Source organism: Cricetulus griseus (genome assembly GCF_003668045.3).
Source record: "Cricetulus griseus strain 17A/GY chromosome 1 unlocalized genomic scaffold, alternate assembly CriGri-PICRH-1.0 chr1_1, whole genome shotgun sequence".
Classification (NCBI taxonomy): Eukaryota; Metazoa; Chordata; class Mammalia; order Rodentia; family Cricetidae; genus Cricetulus; species Cricetulus griseus.
In genome coordinates, this window is record NW_023276807.1 from 190,688,271 (window position 1) to 190,715,665 (window position 27,395).

At 43.5% G+C, this 27,395-nt stretch overlaps 2 protein-coding genes across 2 annotated transcripts in view; one reads left to right on the forward strand and one right to left on the reverse strand.

Annotated features, from left to right (window-relative positions):
* The window catches only part of Cacna2d3 (calcium voltage-gated channel auxiliary subunit alpha2delta 3), an 804,511-nt gene that overhangs the window by 669,907 nt on the left and 107,209 nt on the right, over positions 1-27,395 (forward strand). The gene's annotated exons all lie outside the window — the stretch shown is intronic.
* Lrtm1 (leucine rich repeats and transmembrane domains 1) lies at positions 7,834-14,156 on the reverse strand (the record flags this gene model as incomplete). The annotated part of the gene is made up of 2 exons (XM_027389309.2): positions 7,834-8,264; positions 13,559-14,156. Coding segments are annotated over 2 exons (1,029 nt in total), but the record flags the coding sequence as incomplete, so codon positions are not given.

Sequence of the window (27,395 nt, forward strand, 5' to 3'; positions counted from 1 at the left end):
GCTTGCAGCACTGGAAAGGCCCCAAACACATTGGTGGATGAGAGTTATGGGATTTCTGTCTCTCTTTTTCTCTCTCTTCCCATTCCTTCCTTCCCTCCCTGCCTTCCTGCCTTCCTCTGTTCCTCCTTTCCTTCTTTCTTTCTTTCTTTCTTTCTTTCTTTCTTCCTTCCTTCCTTCCTTCTTCTTTCCTTTTGAACAACATGACTCATGGAAGATTGAAGGATTTATTTTACTGCCCTTATCTAAGCAAATTTTCAAGTATCTTTTCAGGATTTTGATCTCTGTTAAGATGAAAACACATGGTACACACATTAAGAAAAGGACTCATGGGGGATCAAGACGGTTAAGTTTAATTCTTGTCCTGGGAAGTGAAGGGCAAATGTGAATAGAGTCTGCAGCAGAAGCATGGGTACTTCCACACTTAGTCTGTGGGCATTGTTGCCAACAGAGGAAGCCTTAGGATGTGATTAGAAAGAGACAACCTTTTGTCCAAAAAGGCCACACTCACAGCCAGTTGTTAGAGTCTCTTCTGGGTGTGTAGCCCCAATTGATGCCAGGATCAATGTCCGACTGCCTTCCACAATTTAAGTCAAAGTATGTGACTTTGTAGGGCCCAGTTCCCGGAAGATGGGAGTGTATAATCTAATTTAATAACCAGAAGAGATTTCAGAGTGGAAGCAAAGGGTACTGGCATTTAAACATTTTTCCTTGATAAGCCTTCTGCCTTCCTGAACTCATCTTCCTGAATTCAGCTGCACTCTCTAGACTTAAGCCAAAATCAGTTTGCAGTTGCATTGTTTGTTTATGATACATATCACTAACCCTTTTATGTTGTACATTCCTCTCTAATGCTCTTTTCTGGTTTTTGTACACTCCATAGCAGTCAGGTTTTGTTCACAGAAAAAAACGTTTCCCAGCGATATCACCACTCATTTCCACATTAGACAACCCCAAGTCTACCCTCAAATAGCCCTTTTCTTGTTCTATGCCAATTGCCTTCTTGCCTTTCAATGTTCTGGTTTTCCTAGGATACGCACTCATTTCTCTAGCTTGTTAATGTCAGAGTCTAGAGTTCTCTATCTGTGTCCTCTGTACCATCAAGATTTTTAGCACCATGTAGACACTGGTGATGATCCCAGCCAGACCTGCCCAGGTTGGCTCCACTTCACTCATTCCCGCCACCAACCCCAATCCATAACTGCACCCCCTAGTTCATTTTAAACCAAATTGTGGTCATGTCATAATTTTTCTGTAAGATTTTAGTTTATATCTTTAAGGAGTAGAGACCTCTTAGTATCTTCAGGTGACATGGCATTGCACCTAAAAATAAGAATTCCTAATTTATCTAATTTCTAGTTGTCTCAAATATCTAGTTGTCTCAAATATGCTATTTTATTCATTTTTATAGTTGATTTGAATCAGGATCTTGAAGCTTTTCCTTCTTTAAGATATATTTGTTTGTTTATTTATTTACATGTGGGTCAGTGTATATGCTACAACATTGGTGTAGAGGTCAGGGGTAACTTCTTTCACAGTGTGAGCCCCAGGGAGCTAACCCAGATCATCAGGCTTAGCAGCAGCATGAGCCATCTCACTGGTCCATGAAATCATTTTGAATCCTCTTTGCTTCCTACCCAACTTATCATCCAGCCCATTATTTTTAAATTATGGCTAGCATCTCCTCATTTGCCCAGTCTACCCTTCCTTGACTCTGCCCAGGGTAGTCACAACAGTCTTTGCTCTTGTTCTCCTGTCTTCTCAGAATCCTTACCTTCTTAGTCTAGGCTAATTGGGAGCTGGAGCAATCATGTCACAAGACAAATAATATCATATCTCCTTCATTCAAAACTTTGTTGCCTTCCCAACTTTCTCAGAGGCAAAAGCCCAAATTTTTAGATAGTCTGTGTATTATTGGGAAAGGATAAAGGGACTAAGAGAGGACAATAAGGGAGAAGAAAAATAGCATGTTTCTTTCACATGAAAAAACTAGGTTCAAAATACATGCAGACATACATATATACCTATGAAGCATATAAGCAGAAAGGGAATTATCCAGGGGAGGAAGGGAACCAACACAAGTGGGGAGGGAGGTCAGGAGAGGGTACTGGGGAATAAGTGTGAGTAAACCACAGTGATACACACGTATAAAGATGTCATAACAAACCCATTATTTTGTATGCTATCAACAGTGTTCATTTAAAAAACTGAAAACTTGCCAGATGGTGGTGGCACATGACATTAATCCCAGCCATTGGGAGGCAGAAGCCAATGCTATACAGAGAAACCCTGTCTCATAAAACAAAAAACAAACCTCAAACAACCAAAAAGTATGTGTTCAGTCTTAAAAAGCACCTAGGTTTTGGGAAAGACTTGTGTCTTAGGGTTTCTACTGTTGTGATGAAACACCATGACCAAAAGCAAGTTGTAGTCCATCATTGAAGGAAGCTGGGACAAGAACTCAAGAAGGGCAGGAACCTGGAGGCAAGAGCTGAACCAGAAGCCATGGAAGAATTCTGCTTATTGCCTTCTTTCCCAATGGCTTTCTCTTATAACACCTAAGGCCACCTGCCCAAGGGTGGTACCACCCACTGTGAGCTGGGCCTGACTACATTAGTCATCAAGAAAAATACCCACAGGCCAATCCTAATTAGAGCATTTTCTCAATTGAGGTTTCCTCTTCCCAAATGACTCTAGCTTGTGTCAAACTGACATAAAACTAGCCAGCACCATGCTCAATAAATGTTGATGGTGGTGCTATAATTGTTTTTATCTAAGAGATTAGTACAATGATGTCATAGTCTAGATAGTGTGGCTAACTGCACAATGAACAGAGGGTAATGTGAGATTAGTTTGTGTTATTCACACTAGCTACATGCTTCTGCATCTGGGTTTATCAGGCACACAATGAACTGTGTGTGACATTTGGAAAGTTTTATTTTTTCCTTTTCCATATTTCTAGTCCCTAACTGTAAAATAAAGGCACTGAACTATATCAAAGTAGCAAATAGTTTTAATCCCCTATGTCAACTCTAGTTGAGCTATTGTGAGTACCGGGGAAACAGATTTAAAGGGGTTCTGAGTCTGGTCAGGAACCAGCTGATAAGCTTGCTGTGATCTGTTAGCAATGCCCATGATGGACAAGGAGGCCAATGGCAAGTGTTCTGAAATTTTCCAGGCCTAGGCATACTGTTCTTCAGGGGCCTTTCCTGGCTCCTTTGATTCACTTTCTAGATCTTCTTAATGGACCTGTGAGGCTTGATGGCCACCTACCTACCCAAAGGATTCTGAACATTGGGTGTCTTTGGTGTGGACATAGATTCAGATGGTCCTGCCAAGAATCTGAAAGCGGGCCAGTAAGTTGTAAAGCAGAGTCTCTGAGTGAGACAAGGGCCTCTTAGAGACCTCATTGCAATTTGAACATTAAAAAAATGAAGACTTTCCATCAAGAGGGAGAACAGGATGGTCTCCTGAAGTTCTGCAGATGGTCCAGCATGGTAATTGTCCAGGTTGGAGTGTTTTGTGGGGTTTGGATAGTAGCATATGGTAGATCTACTGATGGGTTTTTAACTACACTGGATTGTTACGATAAATCTTTCCGCCATAAGCAACCTAGCCCCACTGCCACATGTGCGCTTTATGCCAGCCACCCGCCCTAGTTAGGCCCAAACGAATACACAGAAACTTGTATTAGGTTCAAAGATGCTTGGCCAATGACTAGGATTCCTCGTCTGTTAGTTCAATCTTAATTATCATAAATCTATATATTTTATAAGATTTATCTGATGTCTTATTCACGTTCCTCCTTGCTGGTGGTTCACATTGTGCTGCTGGAGGATGTGAAGGGGAAAAAGGGCCACTCCCTGTTTCCTCGCTTAGATATGAGTCTCCTTGCTATGTCACTTCCTGCCTGGATCACCACTTATCTACTACATTTCCCAGAATCCTCTTTGACTCCTAGTCCCATCTAACTTGCTGTCTCATTGGCCGAACAGTATTTTAGCAATCTATAAGATAAACATACACAGAAGTACTTCCCCCATCACTGGATGCACTGCTTTCCTGATCTGCATAGGAAGTTACAGGATTCCAATGGTTGCTGTGTAACTATGAATATGGGATACAGATAGATTACTGTGGAAACCAATTTAGCCACTTCTTTCAATATTAAGAGCAGTGGTTCTCAACCTTCCTAATGCTGTAAACCTTTAATACAGTTCCTCATGTTGCGGTGATCCCCAACCATTAAATTATTGCATTGCTGTAATTCATGACTCTAATTTTGCTACTGTTATGAATAGTAATATAAATATCTGATGTAACCCCTGTGACAGGGTCATTTGACCTTCAAAGGGGCTGTTACCCCACAGATTGAGAACCAATGGTTTAGAGTTTGGGGCAGAAGGGTCTGTTTTCAGTAGTTCTTAGTTAACTTCAGCAATGGGATTTTATTTCCAGGAGCCTTCAGCAGGAAGCCCAGGTATGGGTCTCTTTTTAGCTTTATATTTTTGTAAGGCAAGATGAGCTCACACCTTTGTCTACTGGCATGTTATCATCTTGAGCACAATATTCTTTCTGCGGGATCTGAGGTACCTGCTGTAACTGTGCAAGCTCTCCTAATTTGGTACCAGATCTTACTCCTCATCATTACATGTTTTCCATGCCTTTCCTGTGTATTTCACTGCAGAAAGCCAGAAAGTGGCAGCGTCTGTGACCTTGATGCCCTGCCCTAGCAAAAACCACCTGCTTGTCACCACAATGTTACACTACCTTTAATGAAAACGTGACATTTCAGATGACTTTCTCTGACACAATGAACACTAAGCATGAATTTTGTCCTCAGCATCTCCTCCAGCCTGGCTCTGTGATGGAAGGACATTCTTACAGGGGGATCTATGAATAGGATGGCAGTAATAAACAGCTGAAAATAATCTGTGAGGCGCTTGTAAATTGCCCCTCGTGAGCTGCAGTGCTTGTGAAAGATAATTTGTGGTTCTTGCAGAATTCCCTGCAAGCCCCGTCTTTCATGTGCTGTGCATTTTGCAATTAAAACATTTCATTTCTCATATTAACAAATGATAACTCCACATTTGTTCATCTAAACAACTTGATTTATATTTTTTCTGTGCTGAGAAGCTGTTGACATTTCAGAGTAAGTAATTATTTTCATTGCCAACTGCTGTGTGTGGTGACTGTAGGCAAATGATAGAAATCTGGGTGTACATGTGTATCACTTAAATCCTTCTGCTTAAAGACTATTAAGCTAGAAGCATTTTGCGTGGGTTATCATCTGTACTTGGATATCTATTGGGATTAGGATGTTGACAGGCATGGGTTTGGGCCCACATTCATGGTTTGTGCTGTGTACTGGAAACTCCTTTATGTAATCTTTGAGGACAAGACTAACCTATAGTACCTCTAAACCATTGGCAGGACATGCAGTCTTAAATCAGTTGTTAGAGGAAGCATGTACTGTTGGCACTGGGAGTTCTTGGGGCATGTGATAGCTGTTCACATATCCCCTGGGTGAGTGTCAGGATTCTATGTGGAATGCTCATGGGAACAGTTTGCGCCATGCCTGCTAACCGTGTGAGCTTGGGAAACATTTGGTCAAATGGAGATGAAGAATAAAGAACTTTCTCAATTTCCTCTCACATTACATTCTTGGCAAACAACAACAACAACAAAGGCGCAGTTAGGACAATGGAAAGAAATGTTTCCTTCAGCTTGAAAGTAGTTGCTACATCCTTAGAGTAGGAACTCAGTCACATGGTTGAATTGGCCCACCTTGGCACAATGGAGAGGAGTCATGGTGAGTGACAGTCCATGCAGCCATGGGACCTTCCCTGAGAACTCTTTTTGTTCTATTCTTTTTCACATTGTAATCATTAATATGTATTAATTGCACATCTGAATGGTTCCACTGTGACTTTCTATTCATATATGCATTATGCTTTTAAACTTATAATTTTATATATCTAGGTTTATTTTGATATTTAGAAAAGTGTTAGCTACTCACACTTCAACTTCTTCTCTCAAGAAAACTATCTAGCTAAATTGATGCTCCAAAAAGATAGTGGACCCTTAGCCCACTGATGTACAAGGTTTACTTACACTGCTTATAGCTTGCTAGGCATCTGTCCATCCCAACAGTGCATGTCCCGTTTGCGTTCCAGTTTGGGAGTAGACTACCGACTGGGGATCCAAACCAAATTTTTACATGGCCTTGAGGGGTGAAGTAGAGCCAGTACCCTGAATGGCAAATGTGCTTTATCCTTTGAACCAACTCCAATTGATTAGTTCTGGTTGCCTATAGTGCTGTCTTAAGAAACCATCTGTGGTGTATTTGAGACTCAGCTGGGAAGAGTGCTGGGATTGATTAGCAATGTCTGTCATGGGCTCTAGAGGAACAGCTTGCCCCATATTTGTCATTTTCTGCTTTTAACATGTCTTTAACTCCTCTGTGCTCTCTTCCTGTGCAAAGTAGTTATAATTTTAAAAAGTGCCTGTTGTATAAACAGCAAGAGTAGGTATAGGTATATTCCACTTTAAGAAACCCTAGCATAGAAATGCAAATTTGAAAAATGCATCAATCTGGAGCCAATTATTTCCATTACAGAAAAGATTCCATGAAAGGTTCCTTTAAATAGCCAGCTCCCCTGCTGCATTAAAATGATGATTCAATTTACAAAAATTCACTTTGCATGCAACTCTCCGGGACAAAGTCTGTAGACTTAGCAAGCCATACCTGGACTTTTTAAAGGCCTGCTTCAGCACTAGCCAGGATGTCTGCCACCAAACACCTTGAATCCCCCAGTAACTCCCACTCCCCCTCAGACTTCCCTCTTGCTTCCTATCCCAGAGTGTCGAGCATACCATCTGGGTGGTGATCACAGCTACTGGCTCCCACCCGACACGGCTGCATTTCATTAGCGGGTAAGCTGATTGCTCCGAGGGTGTTTATGTGTGGGTGTAGCTGTACAAATCCATGCCCTCTGTGCATTGTGTGTGCAGATGCAGAGACACAAGCAGCATTCAGCCTGACCTAAATTCATCCCTGCTGTGAGTTCTAGGGTAAGGTTCCAGTTGGTTGGTGGATATGGCCTTTTGGTGATATCTGCCCAGTCAGTATTCTGGTTCACTCATTCTTTCTGTGTTCCTTCACATCAAAAAAAAAAAAAAATCCTGCTCAGGCTCCAGGTCTGAGTCCCATTAACCAGACATGGAACCCTTGTCTTCTCCTGCAGCTTAGAAAGCCCCAAATGGTTTTCTGATTTAGAAAATTAAATATAATCTGACTCTTGTGGCCAGCTATGAAATTCCCAACCAGCAGACATTTCCACTAAATATGTAACATACACAACATCTAAAGGTCCCACCAATCTAGCATGAACTTGAATTATAGAGGCATCCAGTACCCCTCGGGTAAGATCACCGGCCTCTTCCCAGGCATTCCAACTGGTGGCCCCCAAAGCTCCCAAGAATGCCTGTTGGCACACATGTCAGCATTCTTGTTGCTCTGCAGAAACAAGTTAATCCAGAGAAAGTTACCTAAAAGAGATAGCCACTCCCTTTTTTGTGTCCCTGCATATAGACTCATTACCATAACTTGTCAGATGCAAGATATGTGGATACCTATTTTATCTAGGATATTTAAAAGCTACACCATAAATTTCTTCCCATAAATTTGGGTCCTTTTTTTTTTTTTTAACAGACACATGTTTTTTCTTAGTTGTTTTGGAAGACATAACATGGGACAAGAGCAGTGAAACACATCAGGCCCACTCAGATATTTCTTGTGGCCCTCAGTGATCAAGGACTTTGACATGGAGGTCCTCAAGCTGCTGAACTGTCTATCGGCTCCTTGCTGCCCATCTTCTCAGACTCACTGGTTGGTGCCAAGGGTCTCCCATGGTACTGGGCTGTGATAGCTGCATAGGTGCAGCCATAGATAGCAGCTGCCAGCATCATGAGACATACAATCCCACATACCACCCCAGTGATGACCACAGTAGCCACAGCATGGCGCAGGTTGGCTGGCTTTGGCTTGGGTTTGGCCTCACACTCCAGTGAATCTTGCTGTCCTGAGTTAAACTCAGAAGGCTTGTGGGCCTCTTGAGGGGCAGCACCAGGCTGTTGAACTGGTGAGGATGCCAGGTCTGGAGAAGGCAGAGGACAGGGCTGGTATAGTTCATGGGGAATGGAGAGGAGATCCTTTCCCTTCCAGGGTTCAGGCAGCCTGCAGATGGCACCGTCTGTCACTCCCCCTTCAAGAAACAAAGCAAAGGGGAGCTGATAAGGCTTTGAAATGACAGTTCCAAAGTCCTGGACTGCTACAAACTAGACAGTTACTTATTGCTAATAATTTATTAGAAACCAAGTTCCCTTAATAGTATATAAAGGCTGAGGGGACCACTGGGCACATGCTGACAGGGACCATGAGGGTCCAACAGCCAAAGGCATTGTGACCTCCAGCATTCTTCCTGCCCACTCCCTACCACACAAAAAAACTTTCCTGCCAGATTCTCACTGGAAATCAAAGAAAGCATAAAACAACTATCTATTCTTGTGTTTGTGTGCTAATTAAAAAGACCCCAATGTCTCTGCCAACACTTTATAGTTGAGGTGTTTTATGTATCTGAGCATTTGAACTAAACCATATGTTTAGTTCATGGTATTTAAGTAACTTGTCTTCTCTGGCCTTGTGATATTTACTACTTTGAGTGCTAAAAGTTCCAAGGAATTATTCAATGTGGCTTTTGGTCTCTGTATGGTAGTTGAGTCCCTTGGGTATCTGTGATAGTTAGCTATCCTTCCCTACAGTGCTGGCCTCAGCCTCTTCATCCTGACATGTGACCACTGGTACACTATCCAACTTCACAGGAATGAACTTTTAAGGTTTTCTGCCACCAGAACATCCTTGACAGTTTAAAGTTGTCGCCATCTACTTTTATAAAGAATTATTTTTTAATTCACAAAGGGCATGAGTGGATAAATCAACACCTAAACCCAGCCCCCCAGTACACTTCCCTCTCTCTACTTCGTCTCTCTGGTATCTCTTGAGAACATGGCAGTTGCAGAAAAGCCTACTTGTCTTGGCAGGACCCTTAGGATTGGTCGTTTGTTTCTCCCAGGCTATCCAAAAAAAAAAAAAAAAAAAAATCTCACCCAGGGGAGGGTGGCACACTCCTTTTGCAAATGCAGATTGCAGATTCTCAATATACATCATAGGGAAATTTTTAAATTAATGCCAGAAAGGCACATATGGTGGTTGTCACTTCAGTGCTATTAGCACATACCATTACATAGTAGTTCAGGGTTTGAGAGATGTATGCCCGTCCATGCTATCGAATCAGCTTAACATGAATTGTCAGTGCCCTATAAATAGATAGATCCACCCCATAATACAAGATCTGTCACATGGCTCAGAAACACAGTGATTGACCACAAAATTCAACACCTACTCTCTTTTGCTACTATTGCCTAAAATTGAATGGCACACGACCATACTCCCACCATCACCACCATACCACCACCACCAACACACCACCACCAATACCCAGCTTCTTCAGTAATCCCCTGAGGCGTGCATACTGGCTTTTAAAACAAAAAGACCAAAGAGGAATTTCCTGATCCACTGGTGTTCATGAAGCTAGAGGGACAAGGTATCTGCTCCAGCTGAGTCCAGGGCCCCACCCAGCTGGGCTGAGATGGGGACTATGCCTCTGTGGGATCTTACCTCCCTTTGCACCTGGCTATGATGGCCTGTGCTAGGAGCTGTAGAAAGCTAGAGAGACAGAAACTCAGGAGGAGCAAAGGCATTTAATCCAACCACACACAGCACAGTGAGGCTTCCACAAGGAGAACCCCAACTGCTGGGCCAGGCAGCTTCACTGGCTGATGTTTGCCTGGGCTGTGGCACATTGTATATTCACTGCAGATTTCAGTCTTGCTCTAGATCCACTTTCCACTATAGAATTACACTAAAATCCACAGCCGTGAGACTCAGAGCAAAGGACATGCCTAATGTGAATGACTGGATATGGCTGGAAGGCAGGGCGTGGGGCTGGTACCATCTCAGTAGCCTCCTGTGCAGCTGTGGCCATAGCCAGGATCCTTCTCCCAACTCCACCACTATCTCAGGGATTATGACCCCAGAGACAAATCTGCTGGTTGCAGCATGAGGGTCCCTCTCTTAGAAAAAACTGACAGAGCAAGAAGCTCCAACTCCGAATCTCCATAGTCACCCATACCTGACACCTTCACCTTTGTCTTGGAGGAAACTGAGCTCAAATCTTAGGTCTGTATATAACTTAGCTGTTCAATTCTGGAAAGTTCCTTACTCACTCTGAGCCTCTGCTTGCATTCCTGCAAAGTGGGAGAGGCATAAAGATGAAATTATCTTTTCAAGATTGTTCTGGGAACTCAGATGGATAAATTGTGTCAAGTGTTCAGCATGGCACTGCCATGGCTTGCTCAGTTTCACAGTTAGCCATGCAAATGAAAGGATCGGTTCACATGTGAATGAAAGATGATCATTTACTGTCCTGTGTGTGTGGTTGAGTCAAGGAGAGACAGTTCTATATTGACCAAAGCAAAGCGTTTTCCCTTACGTCCACAGGATACTACATTTTTCAGTTCTTTTGGGTGTCACTTTAGGGCCATATGACTGAATTTTACACAGTGGAAGCAAGAATGTTACCATCCAGGGTAAAAAAAAAAAAATCCAAAGTGGTCCTCTCTGTGATGTGTTGTTTGGTGACTTTAGATGTCATGTGATAAAGTTAGTGGCCTTACAATCCAAAGAAGGCTTATATCCCCAAATGGTTGCATGGAATGCAGACCCCACTCCCAACTCCCTTGGATTCTGGCATAAGTAAGTAACAGACTTAAGCATACATGACTGAAGTCGGGTGATCTGTAATTTTAATCACCCTGCTTTGGCCAATACTGTCAGTGTTTGTATTTGTTTATGATGGTTCAGGGTAGCATCTGCCCATTAGCTTAATTTTAGGCAGTGTATGCATAAGCAGACTGTCTCCCATGCTTTGCATCTAGTTTGTATTTTCCTTTCTTTATGCTGGAACACCAGCTCATGGTACCCTGAACTGATTTCACCTTCCTCTGAAAAAAGGCCACTATATATATTTGAGAAGCATTGCCATAGAGGGAAGTTAAACGGCACTGCTGGATCAAGAGACCAAAATGAGCCTTAGTACTTCCAACTTCCACTGGTAGCACTGAGAACTAATGGAAGGCATTCATTGGTCCAGTTGTGGCTGAATGGGAGAATGCCGTCCTTGCCTACACTGCTTCAGATGTACACATTGTTTTTATCATTAAGAAATGATAAAAACTCTCTTTCTGGGATGGTCTGTTTTATGCTTATGGTTTGACTCTGAGAGCAATGGCTCTAGCCTCCTCTCCTCCAGATGAATTTGTTTTTGTTTTTGATGTATCAGATGGATGTTCCTAAGTTATATAGTTGCCATTATGAACTAACTTCAACATTGGCTGGTTGGCAATGTATTGATTGTTCTTAGAGTATTGAGAAACTTCCAAATTTGATGTTGCCAGTTTGAGCTCTTACTGTATTTAGGCCATGCCTCCAAATGCTGTTGTTTTTCTTTACTCTAATTCATATCTGCAGCTTTCAGATCTTCCTGAACAATGGGTTCATGCATACAATCACCAACAAAGCGCCCCCCCAATGTGTGACAAATATTTCAATTTGTTAGCTTCCTAAATCTTCCGTTGAGCACCTCCACTACTGTCCCACTGCTCCCAATCCCTGTCTGCTAAGAACATCACCCTTTATGTAGTTACCAAACAGAATAAAATACAAAAGAATCTCCCATAATTGCTGTCTCCTTCTCCCAGTCCATCATCCCCTCCAACCCCTCTGCAGTTTCAAGTACTTCACTGTTCCAAATGCCAGTCATGTGTTAGAGCCCTGGTTTAGGCCACTGTCATCTCTTCTGTGATCCACTGAGATCACATCCCCCTTCATCCCTCCAGCTCTTCTTTAGTGGCCTTTACTCTGCCCTCTAAGTCAGCAGAGTGGCATTTTACAAAGTGGTCAGATCATACTGTTCCCTAGACAAGAATTCCTCAGCACTTCCCACCTCCCTTAGAATAAAATCAGACAGGGCACCTGCTCTGCACATGGGAAAGGACTGGGCAGGCACCCAAGATGTGCTGTGCATTATCTCCATCCAGATCCCCCTCTTCTGTCTCTCACTAAAGCGGCTACTCAGTCAACAGACACTTAGTGCATGCTGTGATGCTGTGGTCCCCACCACCAGTTATCTTCTTTTTCTGGTTCTGGTTCTTCTATGGGCCAATTTCTGGGGAGGCTTTTCTTTCCCATCCTAAAGGGGACACATTCCCTCCCAACTTCACACTTACACTGCCTCACTGTCTTAGCACTGCCATCTGAACCTATACCTTTTTTTTAGATTTTATTTATTTATTTATTAGTATACAACATTCCGCTTCCATGTGTATCTGCACACCAGAAAAGGCACCAGATCTCATAACTAATGGTTGTGAACCACTATGTGGTTGCTGGGAATTGAACGCAGGACCTCTGGAAGAACAGTCAGTGCTCTTAACCTCTGAGCCATCTCTCCAGCTCCTGAACCTATACCTTTATCTATTATCTTATGTAATATCTTTTTTTATTCTTCCAGTGTAACCCTCATAACACTAAGCAGTTCCTATTCACTGCCTTTTTCTCTGGGTCTAGAGTAGCGCCTGGTACATCAAGGGCATTCAAGGAGACGAATGAAAGAATGATACTCCCAGAAGCAATATGGGACTCAGGAAAGAGTGTAAGGCCAAGGCCCAACAGTTATGCTGTCTGTTCTTGTGCTTCTGCTGTACAACCTTAGGCCAGTCGTTAAACTTCTCTGGGTTTCTGTTTCCCATTGGCAACAGAGGTTGCCAAGCTTTTCTTTCAAGGTTCAGATAGCAAAGACTATAAAGTGCATTATATGGTTTCTGTCACAACTGCTTCTCCTTGCCCTATTGTATAAAATACCCATTCAGTACAAAATGAAATGGTATGTCTGTGTCCAAACAACACTTTAGTCTATAGGTTGTTACTGAGTGATTTCCAAAATTTACTCCCTGTAATGTTCTAGGACCTTTTACTTAGATTTAGAGTTCTGATTAAAGAAATAGTAACTTTAGAGAGAGGACCTTCTGAACCCAATTTCAGTATTATTTGATAAGATTTGTAGCCACCATTAGGTAGACGTGGAAAGAAAGGGGTGAGAGCCACATCCTCAATCAGATCACACTTGAAAATTAAAGCTAAGGATGCTTTGGTGTGTGATTCTCAGACAGAGGGGCATGCCATCTGCATGCACACTGTGGTGAGCATAAATACCCACATGGAAACGATCTCCAAACTAACAGACACTTGCTCCCTTGCCACATTCTGAAGCTGACATGTTGAGATGAGCAGAAGCCTACAACTGTTTCTTGCATCTTCCTCCACCCTCTTGAGATGTGGAGGATGGAAGAGGTGACAGCATTCCAAAGACACACTACTGACCTTCAAAGGTGAATCTCTCCAGCCAGAGCTTCAGACCCAGCAAGTGGCAGTCACATTTCCAGGGGTTGTCCTCTAGGAGTACCAGCCTCACCTTGGGCATGGCCTCTAGAAGTGCACGATCCAGATGGAGGAGATTGTTCCGCTGCATGGAAAACACTGTCAGGTTCTCCCAAGGCTTGCCCAGGGAGGTGGGCAGGAGACTGAGGATGTTAGATGACAGATCCAGCACCCTGAGCCCAGGCAGGGCACGGGCAAGGCTACTTTCCAGGGAAAGCAAGGAATTTTGGGTTAGGTTTAAAACCTCCAAGTGCCGAAGTCCATAGAAAGCTTCTGAAGCCAGATTCGAAAGAGAGTTGTTCGATAAATTTAAGGTGCTGAGCCGTGGCACAGACCTAAATGCAAGAGCAGGAAGCCAGTGGATCTGGTTATCTTGTAAGAGCAGGGTTAGTGTCCATGGGGGTAGATCAGGAGGAACCATGGACAGCCCCTGACCTCCACAGTCCACAGAGTTTGAAGATGGGTGACACAAACATTTCTTGGGGCAGCTGCCCACACCTGGGAGCAGGATACTCACACTGGAAAACAGCAGAAGAGCACCTGAGACAAAGAGAAGAGGGTGTGGTGGAGGCCAGTGTATGAGAAAAGGTCACCACCAGCCAGGGAATTCACATGTAGTATGGTCCTAAGCGAGTAGTGCCTTCCACCCACCTAGAAAGGAAGTCTTACTCCTCACCTTCTTGGCAGAATGGGACTGAGTACACCATCCCATCACTGCAGCCAGCTCTGAGCCAGCCATTGTCAGCGGCCTTGGAAAAGGGACTGTAAGACTGATAATCACATGAAACACTGAGGAGAAAGTCATTCTGGGGCACATGTCCTTCAGAGGTCAGAGCCAAATGTGTGTGCTGTGGCAGATAGAAAGGTAACAGGGGATCTTACATTCATACTTCTGAAATGAATTCTCCCAAGTAGATCAGGCCAAGTGACATTTGTATAGTTGTAGAAACGTTCTGTCTGCCCTCCAACATGGGTGTCACTAGCCACCTACAGTAATGACAGTTACCAAGCTCCCAAAATGTGACTTCTGCAACCATAGAGCTGACTTTGAATTTTGACTTGGTTCTAATTCATTTAGACTTAAATGATCTGATATGGCTTGGGTGACTGTATTGGCTAGGGCATGCCTGCAAACAGCTGTCTGTCTTTACAGAGAAAAACCATCTGTGATGATTGTCTCTGTTCCTTTTTATATAAAGGTTTTAAAAACCACCCCCAAATTATTAGAAATAGTATTATAAGCATCTTTATTTCTGTAACCTGTGCCAGCCCCTTATAGGCTCTCAGCTGTCCGTCTTCTGGCTTTTCACTGGAAAGTGCAGTGCTTTAGTGGGGCAGACTACCCTCTTCTGATCAGCTTAGTTTTCCTCACAGAGGCCCCTTCACAGACCTACCTGGTTTATGTCTTCAGACATGTTCAAGATAGCAGTTACTATCTTGAGATTACAGGTGTGTGCCACCACATCAGTTTGCATGGTTCTGGGATCACACAGAAGCTTTGCCTGTGCTAGGCAAGCACTAATGACTAAGGCCAAGGTCCAGCTTTTTTAATGCTATTCAATAAGTGATAGCAGAGCTGAAGTGTTCATAACATTTCTAGCTGGTGTTGAAATATGGGTGTATCACCTGAACACTCAATTGAGACCTTTAGCATTATCTAAGGATCTACCCCTTGAAGCTGAGGACCAACCCCCGGTTCTTGTGCTTGCTCATCAAGAGCTCTACCACTGAGCTAAATTGTAAAAGGTGATGTCATATACTCAAATTCTCTTCACTTACTTCAAGACCCAATCTTTCCAGACTTGTGAAGTACTGTGAGCTTGTCTTTGGCTTAGGTTTGGAGTGAGACGGTTACGTATTCCTTCTGATTTTTATTTCCATAATTGCTGGAGATGATCACCCAGATACAAAATTGTTATCCTGAACTTTGTAAACTGCAGTAGTTAGTAAGGACAGTAGCAAATGACCAGAAAGTATTCATTTCTGGGCAGGGATCACTCCTGTTGCTTTATACTTATGAATCCACCCTAATGACCTTGTCAACATGTTTGTTTGTGTTCAGCATTTCAAAGGAAGAAAGAGAGGCATAGAGAGGTGAAATCGCTTCCTAGGGTCACAGAAACAGTAACTAGCAGAACATGATTTGAACCTATGCTGTCTACAGAATCAGTGAGAATTCTTATCTGCCATACTCCTCTGCCAAATACTTGAGAGAAAGATGGTGCAGCAGTTGGGGAAGAATTTGCATGGTGATGTACTGGTTTAAAAGAAAGCCACATAAATGTAATCATAAGTGCATCCCATTCTGCAATCTGTTCTACTTAGTCAAAACTGTATATCCACTTAGGTACTTAGAAAACTTCTCTATTTCTTTTAACTAGTATGTCATATTCCATGTGTGACCATGTCAAATCCAGTATCCAATCCTCTTCCACCAAGGATCATTTCAGCTGCCTGGGTTCCCTGCCCTCTTTATTACAAATGATGCTGCAAAAGCTCCCTGGCCCAGCAGACCATGACTATATCAGGATGCTGCAGTGAGGGCTCTCCAGAATCCAGAGTGGGTCTGTCTCATTGTAAGGCTCAGAGAATTGGTATTTTCTTAAAAGACTACTTGATAATTCTTCAAAGTTGCTGTCTCTCTCCCTTCCCTCTCCTGGGATTTGAATCTCTAAGTATGGCAAACATCTGTCAATAGCAATTGGTTGAACTGTAAAGGCATTTACAGGGCCACGGAATGCTATTCAAAACTGAGAATGGTTATCAACATGAAGGCTTTCAAAAGAAGGTTATTTGTTTGTTGGTCTAGCTGTTGGTGCCCACACCTGTAGGGCAAGCAAATGAAGAGCTTTTCCAATGGGTGTTGTTTACTTTGTTATAGTTCAAGAGACACAGAACATTGCAGCACCCCCCAGAAGACTACAGCCCTTGTTTTTCTTTCTGTAATTTTTCATATATCTACATGACTTCTTTAAAAGACCAAGTGTCTTTCCATTAGAAATCACCTGACCCTGTAACTGTTGCCTGAGCCACAAGGGTTAATTTGTCACAGGGAACCAATTCTTAAACTCCGGAGTAAGTTTCCTCACCCAGTCCGCTTATTAATAAAAGGCACACCTTCCTTAGATGGTGGCCAGTTTGTTCATCTTTTCTTGACCTCCCACTTCCCCAAAGGGAATAATATATGAACTCCAACTCAAGGCACCATGTTGTCTATGAAATGGCCCATGACAAACCAACTGCATGTCCACACCACAGCTACACACATTTGTCTCCAGCCCCTTTCCCCATGCTCAGCATGGTGAAACATCCATCTTCCCACTGAGAGATATTTTTCACATCTGTCCAATGTTTTAAGAAAGACAGGTTGAAAATTAATTTCTCACAGACACTTCTCAGAGGGGATCCCTTCCTCCTCTCAGTGGGTGACTTATGGGGTAAAGGGAACGGAATTCTTTCCTGCTCACCTTTCATGGCTCAGTCTCTGCAGTGAGAGCCCTCATCCAATGTGTACCCCTGCCTTGTGTGCTTACAGATCAACACACCCAGGCCACAGCAAACTTGGAGCCAGCTTTCCATTCAGTTTTCCAGAATCCAACATGGGCTTTTCTCTGCTGCAGAAAACAGTTGCTGCATTTGGGAGGTCAATTATTAAAGCAGCCTGCCATCCCCTTCTCTCCGTCTGCTGGGGTCCTTTTCCATAAGAGGATCTTTTGATTGTGTCCCGTCTTTTTTCTCAGTGTCAGCCTCCCTGGGATCTCCTCTGCCTCTCCCATTCAGACAGCAAGCCACATAAAGAATGTTGGTCAGACCTTAGTGAGCAGCTGTAGCATTCAAACATGACCCCAATGGCCCGGCCCTTTTGATTATTTAATCTGCTTGAAGTCCAGGGCACCAAAATAAAACAGCCTTCTTAATCCGGCTGTGGCTTCTGCATTCTGTTGACTTATCAACCATGCTGTGTCAACCCTCACAGGGTGGAGGGGGTGTGTGTGCCTGAAACAGATCCCCAATTTAGGGGTCTCGCAACACGGCCAGCCAAGTGTGTAATATGAGAACAAATTGGCCTGCCGGAGGCTAACACAGTTTCCACAGTGCACTTCTTTGGCTATCGAAGGTGTATTCTGCCCACATCCTTTGAGATTAGCCATATTGACAGGTCTCCATGCCCTGAAATCCTCAGCCATGGTTTCCTTCAGTAGACATTACAGTCCTTCCTCCCCAGTGCCACAAATATATCTCAGCTACTTGCTTGTTTGATCCACCCCCTTTCCCCTCATTGAATTGACCTTCTGGACATTCTGGAAGTGTGAAATACTTCATCTTTCTGTGTTCCTTAACGCTGAGGTTCAGGGCCTTTTCTCGATTCTCTTCACATATAAAACTGACTCTGTAGGAGCTGGACAGCAATGAAGTTGGTTGTTTACCAGTAGCCAGTAGTGTGAACTTCCCTAAAAGGGACTGGAACCACCTCTTTGAATGTACAAATACCTGACCATTGACCAAAATGGGTTTCCAGTGCCTGAAGTGAGCCTTTGTTTTACTACTCCAGAATGTTCCATAGGCCTTCTGCAACAGGTGACAAGGTCATTTTTTATTGAGGTTGCATAAAATAAACCTTTGGCCCCAAGAAGTATAGTTAAGCAGCTGAGTGTGGACTCTGGAATCAGACAGATCTGAGTTAAGCTTGCCCACACAAAGCCTCATCTATATGGGGCTAATGGTACTCAGTGCTTTATAAGATTGTGTCCAGAATTAAATCTACCCAGAGTGTCTTCATAAAGGCTACTTGAAGGCTACAATGACCAATGGAGAATATTCCCAGGACTTCTGAGCTGCTCTCACTGGAAGAGTTCCAGGGGGAAGCCTGGCTCCTCATACCACTCTGAGGTGTTAGGTTACTGAGGGAGGTTGGGAATCGCCTGCACATGAAACCCAATATTGTCCTGCCATTGCTGGAAATTCCTCTTTACTCAGTCTGTGTCTGTTGTCCTACTCTTTACCATCTTTTGCATCTGATACAATGGAGACAATTCAGGTGGAGATTAACAGAAAAGGTCTTTGTGGAGACCACATCCACCCCAGGAAAAAATAAAGGGCTCTTCCTCCTCTGTTCCTCCCTTCCCACCTTTCTTCCTCATTGTTATGTGCATGCAATGTAATAATCATTTCTTGATCACACATGTCCATCACTGGTGTGCCTGTAACTTCCACACACAGTAGCAAAATGGATACCTGTAAGCTTCACGACTGTCCAAGAACCATGATGCCACATATCTGCCTGCGTGCCTCTGTCTTTCCTAGGGATCATAAATCATTTTATTTGATGGGCAATAGAGTATTTTAGGTATTGAGTATCACACTGTTTCTATGGAGATTATATATACAGTTTCCCAGTACAGAGCAAAATCAGCCAGGGACAGTCCTGCATGCTTCTGCCACAGTGCAAGTTCATTTACAAAAACTGGCTAAGGGCTGCCTTGGCCCAGGAGCCATGACTTGTAAAACCTGCTAGATTCCACCCTTGTGTCATTACTGTCATTATTCCACCATGCCACCTGTCACTCACCCCAAACTCTTACCACCCACCTATCAAAACATACCCACCATCCTCTCTCCTTATGTATAACTGGAGGGACTGGGTAAGCATTTGGGCCCAATTATGTCAAAAGCTTGTCATTCTGGTCAGAAGCATGAAAAACTTGAAACATACTGTGCTTACTAACCTAGCTGGACTTGGACAGACTGATGTTCTGGTATTTCTTTCAGTTGTTGTGGATCTGTTTAGCTGTGTCATGCAGAACCCAACTTGGGTCTTAGATTCAGAGGTCTGAAAAGAGTATATTGACAGCACAGTTGGACTTAGGAGTCCAGGACACCTACAGAGAACTTCAGGGCCTCAAAGCCATGTACTGTTACTGTCAGGCTGTTTGGCTAATGGAAGAAGCCCACCTTTGTGCTGTGTTAATACCTGTAAAGGATGCTCGTGGACTCTCTGAGATCAGAGTCCTAGTTGTAGAATTCAGGGAGCTGAAGTTCTGTATGGTAAGCATATAACATGGTTCTGGCAAAGCAAGAGATTCGAAGTGGGAATCTCTATTCCAAGTATGTGTTCTTAGATTTCCAAGAGTCTGCGCTGGCTGCTCCCACCTAAAACACAAATGCCCTGGGAACACAGAGAACCTCCAGAGTAGATGGGTTCCTGGGAGCAGCTGCTTGCCCCAGGGAGCTCTTTGGTTCTGTTTGTTCCTGTAGACTCTCACAGACAACTCAAAGCTGGGCCAGAGCACACATGGCCTGGAAGGCTCCAGGACACGTTGAAGGACTTTGGATGCGAAGGCTGATTGATTTATTCCATCTGACCTCAGCCAAGAGAACAAAGTGAGGCTTCGTGACCTGCATGCTAATGCCTGCAGCGATTTCTCCACCCCTTCCTGAGCCAGATCCAAGAGGTGGCAAGACAACTGTGCATGCAAAGAACAAACCAGGAGAAATGCCTGATGCCAGTGCCGGCCTACTCCATTCCCTCAAGAGGAGGCCTGCACTGCAAGGGGCTCTTAACACCAAGACCTTGCACGACCTCAGTTTCTCCAGTAGGAACTTTATGTCTACCTCAGTGCAACACTTTTGTCACACTGCACTTTCAAGATGGTCCTACCTTCAAAGACACTTTCTTTTCCTCATTTAAAGTTGCGTGTTTCCTTACATAAATTGGTGTAGTTAACATTTCACTTCCCTCCAAAAATAAATCAACAACCATTATTAACTCTCAAAATTGATGATGTTTGGAAATCCAGCATGCACCAGCTCTTTCTTCCAGGCACCATTAGACAGCTATTTAAAAAGACCAAGTTAGAACTAATTATATCCATCTGGAAGGAGACTTATAATAAATTATTAAGTAAAGGAGAGCAATTTGTAATGAGAATATATGTATTGTATAATCCTATTTATGTAGCAAAATATTAAGTCTAAAATGATCCCTACCCATGTGTGTGGGTTTGTCTGAAGATGGAGTGAGTAAGGGCTCGTCACCACCCAACTGGCAGTGCTGCTAATTAGTTGGCTGTGGTGATTTAAGAGAAAAGGACATTTTATTTTTTGTATTTATCCTTCTCTATCTATATCTTGAAATCTCCACCACAAGCATTGTTTAGGTCTGTAATTTAAAATCTAGGAAGGAAAAGGGTTTCCTGTGTTAAGTCCATTTCACCTACTGGGAAATTCAGATGTGCCGTCCACTGGTGGCTGGCCAAATACTGTGTGCATATGAGGAATGCCTATAGATACCTGTGCATGACTTTGCGCTCACCTCCTCTCACGTCCCAGAGGTGACATCTCTTTCTATGCTTAGGGTTTCCCACCTGCCATGAGGCCTTAGGATACACCTGAGCCTTTTTCCCAGTTTTAATGTCTGCTTAGGAGAAATCATGGCAAAATGTTCCTTCATCTCTATCAGAGGGTACCCATCCAGATCAAACACTGCAGTGATCTGATGCCAGGGCCAGGTGGCCAGACCCAAGGACAGCTGCAGCCCAGGAGAGTAGGGAAGAGGCCCTGGGCTCCTGCAGGCTGCAATTTCATTTGGCTCTGGAGGCAGTTTGGCATTTGAAATCATGGGGCTAAGAGTGAAACCATTCCCTTATGATCTGGGTGATCAGATATGTTAGGTGTAAGTCCATACCAATTGGTTAAAGAGTCCAATGCCATTGACTTCCTCCCTCCCCCCTCCCTTTGTCTCTTCCCCCTCCCTCCTTCCTCCCCCCTCTTCCCTCCTCTAAAATATCTCTTTTTCTCTGTCTGACTAATTTTCTCTCTCTTGAAGCTATTTCTCTCTAGGGCTATCTCCCTTTGAATCTCTCTCTCTCTCTAGGTCTCTCTTTGGTGTTTGAGATACAACTGATTTCCCCTCTGTCTCTGGGGCTGCCTTTCTCTGTTTGGATTTATTCTATGTGATACACAGCAGAAGATATGAAAATATGTTTTAATGTCAGTCCTCCTGTTGTTTATTTATTTATTTATTTATTTATTTATTTATTGCACACAACAGGTCAGATATTGCTACAAATTAGTCTTAATTAAAATCATTTTGGTGATTATACAGAGTAATCCCACGATCTCAGTGGATTAAAGCAACAGCATCATATGTATTGCTCTATCATACTCTAATTCATACTGGCAGGTAGCAGGCTCCATGCAGTCTCATCCAGGGATCCAGGCTTCTTCTATATATACCTGGACTCTCTTCCTCTTGGGGTATCTTCCACTGGGTGGCTGATGGGAGAAGACAATAAAGATGTGGCCTGGGCTAGGCTAGGCAGGAACACTTAACACATAAAAGAAATCACATGGACCATATCTTGCAGTAGGGAGAAATGTGTCCTGTGGAAGACATGGAGATGGGGCTTTGGAGACGGTTTGCAGCCTGTACTCCACACTGTATTTGCATTCTCTCACTACAAGATGGCAGCTTTTGAGTCTGTGCGCTTCTGATGCCATTTTCTTTCTGCCCAAACTATAGCATTCTCTGTGGGCTCACAGGCTAAATGTTGATCGAATACATGGTGGTTATTGTGGTTTAAGAATGAAATGTCCTGCTGGGTGGTGGTGGCACATGCCTTGAATCCCAGCACTCGGGAGGCAGAGGCAGAGGCAGGCAGATCTCTGTGAGTTTGAAGCCAGCCTGGTCTATTGACTACAGAGCTAGTTCCAGGACAACTAGCGCTGTTACACAGAAAAACCCTGACTCAAAAATACGAAACAAACAACAAGAATGAAATGTCTTCATGGACTCATGAATTTGAAGCCAGTGAGGCTGTTCTGGAAAGCAACAATGCTTAGAAGATAGAATCCCTGGAGCAAGTAAGTCATCAGGGTGGGCTGGGTAGCTCAGATGTACTTCTCATCTGCTGTTAGCTTCATGAATGTGGATGCAATGTGACCTATGGCCTCAGGTTCCTGCCACCATGCTTTCTCAGCCAAGATGGTTGTCTCCTCTTGAAAGAACTGTAAGCTGAAGTAAACCCTTCCTCCCCCGAGTTGCTTACTGTCAGGATTTGATCCCAATGAGGAGAAAAGTAGCAAATACAATGGTTTTACAGTTCATATCACATTTTAAAAGTAGATGACCAACCAGAAAACAAGACACGGGAGAAGTTAAGTCATCTGCCCCAGTTCTCCAGCTTGTTCACGGCTAACACACTGATTATGAGAACATGTATATTATGACAGTCAGAGAACTGTTAGTGGTGTTTGTTTGTTGGGTTTTGAGGCAGGACCTTCACTCAGTCCTGGCTGGCTTCAAAATCAGAGATGTTCTTGTTCAGCTTTCCCTCTTATCCACCCATCCTTTGGCTTGAATTAGGTGTAAATTCTCCATCAGGAGATGAGAGCCCAAGTTCCTTTCTGGGCTGTTCAGGGTAGAATTGAGGCTGCCCTATAGTTTCTCCAGGAGAAGGGAGTAGTTTGTGTTCACCATGTGATTTCTCTTGCTCGTAGGATGAGGTGAATTCAAATTTAAGAGATACCAAGTGTCCTTCCTTAGTTTAAAATTTCTTTAGGTGGTCTCTTATCACCTAATGACAGAAAGGACTAGGGTCTGTGAATTCAAGTGAGGTTGATAGTGGCTGTGAATCACCTTCCCAGTCCTCCCTAAAACAAGTGTAGATGCTGCTGGTGGTGACAATATTTGTGAGAGCTCTTCTCGTTTTTGTTTGTTTGTTTGTTTGTTTGTTTTTTTCAGGACTGAGTGAGGTGCTGTGGGATCTAGGAAGAACACAGCATGCTGACCATGACAAGTGGGACGGTTGCTGTCTTCCAGTCCTTACCTATTGCATCAGAATTCATACACTTTGAACCTACTGCCTTCCAGGCTTTTTTGTCTTTGACATCGTTTGGTTATTTTGTTGTTGGTGTTGATAGGTGTGTGTGTGTGTGTGTGTGTGTGTGTGTGTGTGTGTGTGTGTGTGTGTCAGGGCTTCTTTGTTTCTCCAGGGAGGAAACAGATTCTTAGTAGTAACCACAGAATTTCAGTGGCAGAAGAGGGCAAACTGGAAGCTCTGTTTAGGGGTACATTCTCTGTGTACTGTCAGGAGCAGAGAAAACACAGACTCCCTGGCCCATGTCTCGCCAACTGTGGCCTTCCAGCACTTTTCCTGTGTGCAAGATGTCTGTGAAGGTAAAGATGGGATTCAGATAAGTATGATTAAAGGTAATTAGTGAGCTCATGTGGCTCACCAATAAACACAGGCAGATGCTGGTGGACATAGCATTAATGAAAGAAACAAAAAGATCAAGACACAAGGCAGCTTAGGAAGCCTCACCAAGGCCTCACATTGACTCATTTTACTTAGATCTTTTGATTGACTACTTTGGTCCCTGCCCCAAAAATATAAATTGGAATCAAATTCATGTTCATGTTTGATTGGTTACTCATGTTACACATAAAAATGAAGACTTTATGTAGTTTTTCTTGGTAGATTTTTATTGGCTTTTGTACTTTTATAATAACGATAGTTGGATTTCTGTGATAGATTATATGTTTTATATATTTTTCAACTACAGCTCAGGGTATGATGTTGCCATGCTATAGTGAATCATGTCTTATGCTTTTCCATTTACAATCTCCTCCCCATTATCCTGTCCAAACACTCATTCAAAATGTATTGGGAAAAACAGTTGTCTTGAGAGCCATTTACATTCTAACCCTCCAATCACACATCTTGAGCTTGAGTCATTCTTGTTATCCCAGCTTATCTGCCTGACATTTTGTTTCATAACAATTTCCCCAGCCACACATGGTAGCAGACACATATAATCCTAGCACTTGGGAGGCTGAGGCAGGGGCATCAAGAACTCAGGGCCAATGTATAGTGAGACATGTTTCAGATTGCAAACAAAATGAGGCCTGGGAAGATGGCTCAGCAGTTCAGAGTGCCTGCTGTTCTTTCAGATGGCCCGCTCAGTTCTCAGCACCCACAGCAGGCAACTTAGAGCTGCCTGTAACTCCAGTTCCAGGGCATACGACTCTCTCTCTCTCTTTTGGCCTTTGCAAGTATTTGCATATACATAAACGAATTCAGGTACACATGGATGTCTATAAATAAAATAAACTAATTAAAATAACACAAAACTTCAAGTTAAAAAAAGAAAACCCTCAAACAACCAATTAAAGCCATAAACAATGGATGAGACTGCCTGAGCTCATGTGCTGCTTCTAACAGTTCCTGGTGGCCTGAGCTTGAATGAGTTATTTAACTTCTTTGGTCTCCAATCTCAGCACCTAAACCTAGCCACAGATTCATGAGGAGGGTTAAGTGAAGTTCTTAGAATGCTGTTCAAATCTTAGTAAAACATGTTGGCAAGTAGCAATCTAAGTTATCGAGCATCCCCTCCATTGTGTCTGTGTGACATGCATCAATTAGGCTCCAACTGCTTCAGAAGGTACTTAGCGCTAAGGCATGTTCAGGTCCTGTGAGTGGAGTTCACTGTCTTTGGGAATTAGAAAGCAAGGATATAGGTATGTTTGCCTAGAATTCATTGCAATCTCTGCCTGTTTATGGTCTACAGCTTGCCTGGCCATCAGAGTAGCTCCACTACTGTGCACGCACGCACAACCCTCAAGTGGGACACATGCTACTAAAATGAAGATTCTGTCTCTGCCTGGGTTCATACAGTCCCTCTTCCCATTCTGATGCATTCGAAGTGACCCATGTCCTTTCATCCAATTCAGGAATCCCATATTGGGTAACCTATTGTGTGCTTAATCTACAGTCTGTTAAGGGTTTCCTTCAGACCCCCGCCCCAGTCATTCTCTATTGTGCTGAGTTCTGGTCCCTAGGAGGCCCTCTTACCAAATCCCTGCATAATTAGAAAGAGCATGTAGTCATCTCCCTGGGGCTGTTTAGCTTTCATCATGCAGCATGACTATCAGAGTCTGGAGGTTGATAGGAGTGGAAACATTTATGTTCAACAAGCAGGCTCCTTCATGTGTTGTCAACATTTCATTTGTGATTCTAATGAGGCCAAAGAGAACAGACAGATTATGTTTATACATTTCTATCCTTTGCTTCTACCATGAGGGCATTTGAAGTACAGCTTGTGGGGTTGGGGGGTGGGTGCTGAATAGGTGAGATCTACTGAGCCGTCCCGAGGAAGCAATGTGGGTGATTACATAGAAGCCAGGATTTTTCTACTTGGTGATGCTATGAGTTTCTGGGAAAAGTAAAAACATCCTTATATGAGAGTGAAGGGGACCCTTGCCCTGGATCCTCAGTTGTCTATGATTTGTTTGTGAGAGGAGCAGCTCTGGAATGTTCCTGCCCTGCTAAGCTTTGTGTTTGGAGATGTACAAACTTCCAAACATACAAAAGCAGAATCAGTGGTGCAAAGTCCACATGGATGCCTCCATCATACAGATGCATGAGAGGTACAGCCTAGAGGCTATAGCTACATCACCTTGTGCCTGCTCACATCTGATCAGAAGCTAAGCATGGTCAAGCCTGCTTAGTACTCAGATGGGAATGGTACTAGGAAACCATGCTAAGAGGAAGAGATCCATGGCATTCTAAGGATGTAATCAAGGGTGTGATGTGGGAGGCTGGGGCAGGTATACCTAGAGATTCTAACCAGACTAAATTCACCCAAAGAAAGTCATGGACAAGAGTCCTTATAGATACAGACATGATGTGTGTTGGGCTGAGAGATGGCTCAGAACCCCCAGGGATTTCAGGAAACCACTGAGCTCATAATAGTAAAAGAAGGCCTGGGGCACATGGACCCTGGGAAGAGGGACTGAAGCTGCTTGTGAGCCCAGGCTCAATTATTGACTTAGAAGGTTTTTCTTTCTCTCTCATGCACTCATTACCCTAATGCTGTTATCTGGTGTTTGGGTCAGGATTGGAGCCCCACAGGGCATTTCAGCAAGGCTAACACTTCACTATTGGCAACATTGAGTAACTGTAACTAGCTAGATGCGTTTGCTGTCTTGTGAACATTGTGGAGGAGGGAGGGAAGATGGTGACTTTGTGGGCATGACAGAGTATCAGTACACGTTTCACATCCCAAGACCCCCATAAAGCATGTAACAGAGGAGCTTCCCTGCTTAGTCCAGATGTCCTGGAGTCCAGTATGGTAGAACAGACTTTTCTGGACCCTTCAACTCTTCAATTTCTCTGCTGGAGCAGAACTTGCCCTCCTGTGAGCCCTGCAGATGTTGGTGTGGACACAAAAGCCAGCAGAGTAGGAAGCACACAAGAATTAATGTCAACAGCAATCGCTTTGTAGGCTCATCAGGGCCTCACTCAGTAGCCCCAGGGTTCCAGACATGACCCAGACAGAAACAGGCGACATCACTCAGCCCCTGGTACCCTGCTAAGTCCTAGCACTATCTCTGAATTCTATCTTTAGCATTTCCAAAGCAGACTGAACTTAATGTCCCTAAAGTCTCTAATACAAAGCCAGATGCCAGATAGCTGAAGCCTAGGAGTAGCCGCCCAAAGTTACCTGGCCCCACTCTGACCTCTGGAGCTTGGTGTAAAAACTTTGTGTCCTTACTCTTGTGAATATATTAGCATATTTTTGCAACTATAGAAATAAGTCAATCCCTTCCTTTAAAATGGCCTTCAAGTGAGAGACACAGTTTGTGGGCATGTTGCCAAAGAAGTGAAGCTGGGGTTCGTGCTTTTGCACAGGAAACCAAAGGGTTGCTTCAGAAACAGGATTAGAAAAGCCTTAGTACAACCCTACCAGTTTGTGCTTTTAAATGTGGACAGGTGGACCG